Below are 7,909 nucleotides of genomic sequence, written 5' to 3'. Positions count from 1 at the left end.
GGCTGACGTAGTTGTGTGGGCGGGGTCCCCCGACCGCTCAGAGTGTGGGGCTCCCCCTAGCGGTTTGGTCTGGCTCCCCCCAGACCCCACGGCCACGCCACGCAGCGCCCTGGAAATGCCCTTTATTGCGTAGTCCCGTGCGGGGAGCGGGGCGAACCTGGCCCAGCCTGGGTCTAACCTGAGGACGGGGAGGGCCCGCAGCCTGGCCTGGGAACCGGGGGGAGGGCACTTCCTATCGACTGGCCCAGGCAAGAGCCACGGCTGGGTGCCCGTGGCTGCCCTCCCTGAGGTGCTGGGGCAGGGCTGCAGGGCTGCACAAGAGGGGGTCCCTGAGCATACAGAATGGTGCTCCAGGCTGGCCTTCTGGGTCCTGCTCCCAGCCTGCAAACGCTAACACGATGGAGCCTCAAATGTGTCCAGGGCTCCAGCAGAGCCAGAGGAGCAGGTCAGCTCTGCCTCAGCCAGGCCAGGGGCAGCTCAGAGAGGCCAGAAGGTCACAGTCAAAGTCTGCAAAGGCCATGGAGGATTCCAGGGCCACCTCCTCCACTTGCCGCGCAGCGACGACGACGTTCACCGGGTGCTTCTGCAGGAGCTCGGCGTCAAAGGTCGCGCCCCGGAAGAAGAGGTGGCTCTTGAAGTGGTGGAGGTAGCGCAGGCGCCGCAGAGGGTTTCGGCACAGGAGCTGGAGAGGGAGAGCCTGACCATGAGAATGGGCTGCGTGTACAGGGGATAGACTCAGCCAGCATTGCCCTGCCAGAGAGGAGATGGGCTGGGACCAGGGAAGGGGGCGCAGCAGGGATTGGAAGGAGTTACCTCACTGAGCAGGAGGGACAGCCCCCGGCTCAGGGAGCCTGGGCTCTCGTAGCTGCAGCGGTTCACGCTCGCCAGCATGGCCAGGTGGTCTCGCTCTGGAGGAACTGGGAACTGGGGAGACAGGGGAGGGCTGTTAGTGCCCCGGAAGGAAGCAGTCCCAAGGAGCAGCTGGCACAGAAAAGGATACTGCCTCCCATTGACCACTGCCTCTGCCCAGCCCAAAGTCCAGGCTGCAGCGTGAGCACCACATGTTGGTTGCAGGTACCCATCAGACACCCCTCTGTGCTCAAGCCCTTCCCCAATCTATTGCACAAGAGCCACAATCCAGACCATGGCCCGGGCGGAGGCTCCAATGCATTGTGCAGGTGATGGGAAGCAAGTAACCCACCAGCAGACTCCAGTAGTGCTGGTGGAAGTGCTGCCGAGTGGAGGCAGCCTTAGAACAAAGAGAAAGGTGGCCCAGGGACCCATCCAGATGGGATCTGGGTGAGACAGAGAACACAGATGTCTCCTCTGCCCCCAGACCCTCCCACTCGCCTATGTGGCTCCATTGGAGAGTAGGGCTGTGTGCCCAGACCAATAGGGATACTGCCCCAACCCCTCACCTCCCAGTGATAGAGAATCTGACCCCATAGCATCTCCCCTGGCCCTGTCACCTCACCTTCCCAGTAGCCAGGGTAAAGAGCAGGATGCCCAGAGACCACCAGTCAGCAGAATGGCTGTAGGGGCCTCCACTCAGCACTTCTGGGGCTGTCAATCCCAAGAGAAAGCAGAGTCAGGGTTTGTGCAGTGCCCAAACCTCAGCCCGCTGCCCAGCAGCAGCCTGTGCCAGTCTTACCCATGTACTGCAGGGTCCCACAGATGGTGTAAGCCCGCTCCCCTCGGTGCAGGTGGCGGGAAAGGCCAAAGTCTGTCAGCTTTAGGTGCCCTGTGCACAGACACACACTGTATCACTGCTCTGCAAGAGCCCTACCCACATGGAGTCAGCCAGCATTCCCCCCCGCCCCAGACACTGCCAGCCCAGCATTCCCCCCCGCCCCAGACACTGCCAGCCCAGCAGTCCCCCTACCCAAGCCCTGTACACAGACGCTGCCAGCCCAGCATCCCCACCCTGCCCCCGCCCCAGACGCTGCCAGCCCAGCATCCCCACCCTGCCCCCGCCCCAGACGCTGCCAGCCCAGCATTTCCCCCAGCCAGGGAACAGAGGCTCAAGCCTAGCGTGGAGGGGGCAGCACTGCACGTACCACGTTCATCCAGGAGTATGTTCTCCATCTGAAAAGGAGAGAAAGATCAGAGGTCACATTACATCCTTGGCCAGGGTGTACTCAGCTAAGCAAGGCCACCTGTCCAGGACACACCAGCTGGCCTCGCGGGCCTGGAAAGGGCCATATTCCCATCAAGCTGCTCGCGAGGCCCCCCTGCAGCTCACACCCCACACATCTGCCTGTGTGAGGAGACCAGTCCCTCCTCTAAGAGCCGCCTAGGGTCCACAATGGGCTGGATCAGGCCTTGCGCAGCACTCGCCCAAACTAGTGGGGGGGAAAGAGCAGCTGCCCACTCCCTCCACTGAGCGGAGCAGCTGAATCCAGCTCCCACCCCACCAGACATGAGTTTGGGGTCTGGGGGGAGGTGAGGTCCCCCCATCACAGAGGAACTTGCCCCCCTGCTCCTGCTAGCCAGCACTGACTCACACCAGGCAGCAGGGCAGCCGCCTAGAGCCTTGCAGTGGAGCCCATCACCCCGAGCAAGGGGCAGGACAGGTCAGACCCCCTCTCTCAGGGCACTCGTACCTTCACGTCTCGGTGCACAATGCCCAGGTCATGGAGATAATCTGGAAGGGGAGAAAGGAGGAGGGTCATCAGAGCCCCACCAGGCATAGTGAGAAGGACCATAGGCCTGACCCAATACAGGGGAAGCTGTCTGACCATCAGCTCCTGGCAGGCAGGGAAGAGCCCACACCTAGCACCTCTGCCCCACACAGAGCCCCTTCCTCAGGGCCCAGAGATCCCAGGGTGCTGTCAGCATCAGCCACACGGCACCAGGGGAACCCATAGGGACTCTCTGCCCAAGCACAGGTTCCTATGCAAGTGCCCCTCAGCAGGTCACTCACCCAGCACCAGAACCAGCTCAGCTGCAAACAGGCGAATGGTGGCTTCCGCGAAGCGCCCCGAAGAGGCCCAAAGCGTGTACAGGTCTCCGGTGCTGCAGTACGTGCACACTACAGAGGGAGCAGGACAGACAGACAGACATTACAGCTTAGGGGGCCCAGGACACACCATCCAGCTGGGGAGAGCCAGGGCTCCAGGCAAATACGATCCCCTCTCTCTCCCCACAGATCACATCTCAGAGACCCTCTGCAGACCCGGCCTCCAAGGGGCCTCACCTGCTGGGGAGGCAGGGCATAGAGCGGGCATGGCCCCCGGGCTGATACTTGCAGTGGGGCTGCTTCCCTCTGCTGTTGAACCCTTCACTGCCCAAGGGCCAAGAGAACAGTGCCAGCCCAGGGCAGGGGAGCCAGGCAGGGTGACCAGACAGCAAATGTGAAAAATCGGGACGGGGGTGGCGGGTAATAGGAGCCTGTATTAAAAAAAAAAAAAAGAAGACCAAAAAATCAGGACTGTCCCTATAAAATCAGGACATCTGCTCACCCTAGAGCCAGGCCTGCCAGAGGGAAATGCCTTTATCCTGCTCACATGACCCAGCCATGGGTGGCCAGGGGGAGGAGAGCGAGCTGCAAAGCAGCTCCTAATCCACAGGGGATTGCGGGCGGCAGAGCCAGGCTGCACTCCAGCTGCCAGAGCTCTGAGGCGGACAAGAGACAATGTCGGTCAGATGCACAGAGCCATGTACACACACACGGAGAGGGAAACGCACACGGGGTGGGGGTCGGGGGGCTACTCTAGGCAGACCCCGGGTTGCAGATGGTGACTCACTAATGAAGAGATGCCGCTGTCCCTGCCAGCTGTCCCCTAAGCAGTGAACAAATGGGTGGCTGACCTGCCTCTGGGGACAAAGAAAAACAGGACTCATGAGTATCTGAGCTAGGGATGGGGACACCCAGGGGGAGAAATCAGGGAGGAGGAGAAGGGGAGAAGCATGAAGGCTCAGGACGTCCCTCTTGCCAAAGCGCCATAACCCACCCTGGGCTACAGCCCTCACCCAGGGCAGGCCCCGACCCCCATGGCATCTCTGGAGAGCTCAGGAGAGCCAGCCGCACCCAGATCCTCAATGGGGCTGGAGTATGGTGCCGAGGAAGGGACGGTGCTCCTAGGGCACTGAGCCCACGTGGCCAGGTACGGCCTGCCTGGGACTCTGACCCAGGAAGGCTAGATGACAGAACAAATTCGGAGCAGCTACCCAGGCCCCTGGAGGGGGCAGCTTCGAGAGTCTAGTCTCTTCCCCAAGCCACTCCTCCTGAGGGGATCTCCCTACCCCTCCTATGCACCCCATGCCCCCAGGGAGAGCGGCAGCTACCTGGATGCTGACCTCCTCCTTGCACTGCTTCAGGGTGTCACGCCGCAGCACCTCCACTTTGGGGACCACCTACAAGAGAAAGAGCCACGGCCCCAGTGAGTCAGCACAGGGAAACGGGGCAGTGTCCTGGGAAGAGGGGCAGTGTCAGATGGGCACCCACCTTCACAGCAAAGACCTTCTTCCGCCCACAGTCCAGCACTTTCAGGACCGTCCCGAACGAGCCTTTGGCAACAAAGCCCAGAATCTAAAAGGAAGGAACCAGTGAGCGTGGAGTGTGACTGTGTCCGCCAGCAGGGCCAGGCCCTGCGACAGCAGCATGGGACTCAGCTAGGACGAGCTCCAGGGAGTAGCCAGAGCAGTGTCTCCTGGCCAGGCCGGACAGAGCCCTGAAGTAGGCATGGGGGGAACTATCCCAGCCTCTCGCTCTCTGCTCCCAAAGGACGGAGGGTGAACCCCGGGGGCCTTTGTCTCTCCAGCATTCTGGTTGTCAGAGAGGAGAGCTGTGTAGTTGCCCAGGGCCGAAGGGAGAGCTGGAGGCCGGGGAATAGATGCTGCCTGAGTCCCAGCTGGAGACCGGAGCTTGCCGACGCTCCTACACGTGGGATCCTGTGCCAGCATTGCTGGGCTCCTCGATTCCGGCTCGCCCCTGGGGCTCCCAAGGGCCCACGCAGGCCACAAGAGGCCAATCCACACTCATGGGCCCTAGCCATGGTTGTCCCAGCCACCCCCCAACAGCTCGGAGCTGGGCATCGCACCTGGAGCTGTGGCTGGCCCAGGGGGGGCCGGACGGGGAACTCCGGGAGGAAGAGCGAGACGAACTGCGGGACTGGCCACCCCGTCACCAGCTTCTCCCCCAGCCGGGGCAGCTTCTCGCCCGGGCCCCGCTGCTGCTGGAGGCGCCTCCTCGTGGCCAAGCTGCGCTCCAGCCCTGACACCGTCACCCCAATGCCAGCCGAGATCCTCTTCCAGCTCCGGACCCAGGAGACCTCGGCTGCGAAACCACCGCCCTGCAGAGCCAGCAGAAGCATGAGCGCCTGGCCCCGCTGCAGCCAGCTCTGGGCAGGGCACAGCAGCCACAGCTGCGTGGGACAGGCCCGTGGACTCGCATCACAGCGAGACCTGGGCAGGCACCCCGAGCCCCCCACCCCGGCACGCACCTTGCGGGGCCCCGGCGGGGGCTCGGGCTCGCTGCTGGCCGCTCCCATCGCGTCTCCTTCCTACGGCGCCCCGGCCCCCGGCTCCGGCAGCCCCGGCCCCATCGCGTCCCGGCAGCAGAAGCCGCTGCGCCCGGCCCAGCTAATCCCGCTTCGGGGCGGTTACATAAACTGGCGAAATCCCGTCCCTGCTTCATTGCCGTGCGAGCCCCGCCCCATGCAAAGAACCCACGGCCCCTCATTGCCACGCGAGCCCCGCCCCGCTCCCGCCTGATGCAAAGAACCCACGGACCCCTCATTGCCACGCGAGTCCCGCCCCGCTGCCGCCTAATGCAAATAACCCATGGGCCCCTCATTGCCACGCGAGCCCCGCCCCGCTCCGCTCCCGCCTGATGCAAATAACCCACGGGCCCCTCATTGCCACGCGAGTCCCGCCCCTTTCCCGCCTGATGCAAATAACCCACGGACCCCTCATTGCCACGCGAGTCCCGCCCCGCTGCCGCCTAATGCAAATAACCCACGGGCCCCTCATTGCCACGCGAGCCCCGCCCCGCTCCCGCCTGATGCAAATAACCCACGGCCCCTCATTGCCACGCGAGCCCCGCCCCGCTCCCGCCTGATGCAAATAACCCATGGCCCCTCATTGCTACGCGAGCCCCGCCCCAGCCAATGCAAATAACCCACGGCCCCTCATTGCCGTGCGAGCCCCGCTCCGCTCCCACCTAATGCAAATAGCCCAAGACCCCTTATTGCCACGCGAGTCCCGCCCCGCTGCCGGCTAATGCAAATAACCCACGGGCCCCTCATTGCCACGCGAGCCCCGCCCCGCTCCCGCCTGATGCAAATAACCCACGGCCCCTCATTGCCACGCGAGCCCCGCCCCCCTCCCGCCTGATGCAAATAACCCATGGCCCCTCATTGCCACGCGAGCCGCGCCCCAGCCAATGCAAATAACCCACGGCCCCTCATTGCCGTGCGAGCCCCGCCCCGCTCCCGCCTAATGCAAATAGCCCAAGACCCCTTATTGCCACGCGAGTCCCGCCCCGCTGCCGCCTAATGCAAATAACCCACGGACCCCTCATTGCCACGCGAGCCCCGCCCCGCTCCCGCCTGATGCAACTAACCCATGGCCCCTCATTGCCACGCGAGCCCCGCCCCAGCCAATGCAAATAACCCACGGCCCCTCATTGCCGTGCGAGCCCCGCCCCGCTCCCGCCTAATGCAAATAACCCACGGACTCCTCGTTGCCATGCGAGCCCCGCTCCGCTCCCACCTAATGCAAATAGCCCAAGACCCCTTATTGCCATGCGAGCCCCGCCCCGCTCCCACCTAATGCAAATAGCCCACGACCCTTTATTGCCATGTAAACCCCACCCCACTCCCACCTAATGCAAATAGCCCATGACCCCTTATTGCCATGCAAACCCCACCCCACTCCCACCTAATGCAAATAGCCCATGACCCCTTATTGCCATGCGAGCCCCACCCTGCTCCCACCTAATGCAAATAACCCACGGCCCCCTTATTGCCATGCAAGCCCCGCCCCTTTGCTTGTTCGCCCCTCCTTATAGGACACACCCGCTGGCTGCTTTATTCAGGACAAATTGTCCTGTTATGCCCACCTCCTGACTATTAATCAGCATCCAGGAGCCAGGCCAAGCAGGGCCATAAGGGCCCCAGGGCAGACAGGAACCCTGCTGGCCCTGCCTCTAGCTGCCCAAGCACCGCAGCAAGAAAGGACCTGGGAGGGCACTCAGTTCATGGCTGGCCGGAGTGAATTCCATGGCTCAGCCTCCTCCCTCAGCCAGCAGCTGCTGCTGCTCACCTCAGCGAGGATCTCAGCCCGTGGACAAAGGGCCTGGCCAGGGCCCTCAGCCCGTGGACAATAACCAGCCTCGGGCTCCCGTGATCTCTCCTGGGTGCCTGCTGGCAGGAAGATACTGGGGGAAGGAGTGCCGCTGACCACCGGGATGGAGGGGAGGGGAGGGGTGGGTGCCACTGAAAAAGGCCCAGCTCCACAGTGCAGCATGGGGCTTCCCTAGCCAGAACAGCACTGACAGGCCTAGCACAGAGCCGGGGATGGATGGAAAGAAAGCCACCGCGCTCCTGTTTATAAAGCAGCCGGAGCAGAGGCAGGTGGTGGGGATAGCACCACAGCTGGGAGAACAGAGAAGTTACACACACAACAGGCTGAAGCCAAGGGGGTTCATAGCCCCTGATCCAGGGGGCAGCTCCCAGGAAAGGTTCCTACCCCCAGGCAGTAATCTGGACTCAGGCTGGATAAACAATCCATGAGCTCAGTCACCTCCAGCTGTGCCTCTGCCCCAGCAGCCCCCACGCTGTCCAGGGAGCTGGGACTCACAGACCAAGCAACCCTTGTACTGCACAGCAGGGCCCTGCCAGGGGCTCCGAGAAACAGAGCAGGCCAGGCTGCACCAGACAGCCAGGGGAAAACCAGAGGAAAGCAG

General features: G+C 63.1%; 1 protein-coding gene across 1 annotated transcript; it reads right to left on the bottom strand.

Annotated features, from left to right (window-relative positions):
• Positions 1-57: 57 nt before the first annotated feature.
• Positions 58-5,640, bottom strand: RSKR (ribosomal protein S6 kinase related). Its single transcript, XM_050929077.1, has 12 exons — positions 5,445-5,640; positions 5,043-5,294; positions 4,448-4,531; positions 4,288-4,356; positions 3,747-3,816; positions 2,924-3,031; positions 2,604-2,644; positions 2,058-2,085; positions 1,652-1,741; positions 1,475-1,563; positions 814-924; positions 58-682 (listed from the first exon to the last, which is right to left on the bottom strand). The coding sequence occupies exons 1-12, from the start codon at positions 5,490-5,492 to the stop codon at positions 458-460; spliced, it is 1,215 nt and encodes a 404-aa protein (XP_050785034.1). The 5' UTR covers positions 5,493-5,640; the 3' UTR covers positions 58-457.
• Positions 5,641-7,909: the final 2,269 nt, after the last annotated feature.

This window comes from Gopherus flavomarginatus, chromosome 19, assembly GCF_025201925.1.
Source record: "Gopherus flavomarginatus isolate rGopFla2 chromosome 19, rGopFla2.mat.asm, whole genome shotgun sequence".
NCBI classification, from domain to species: domain Eukaryota; kingdom Metazoa; phylum Chordata; order Testudines; family Testudinidae; genus Gopherus; species Gopherus flavomarginatus.
The sequence above is the reverse complement of the archived record's forward strand: the minus strand, read 5'-3'. Positions and strand labels throughout refer to the sequence as shown.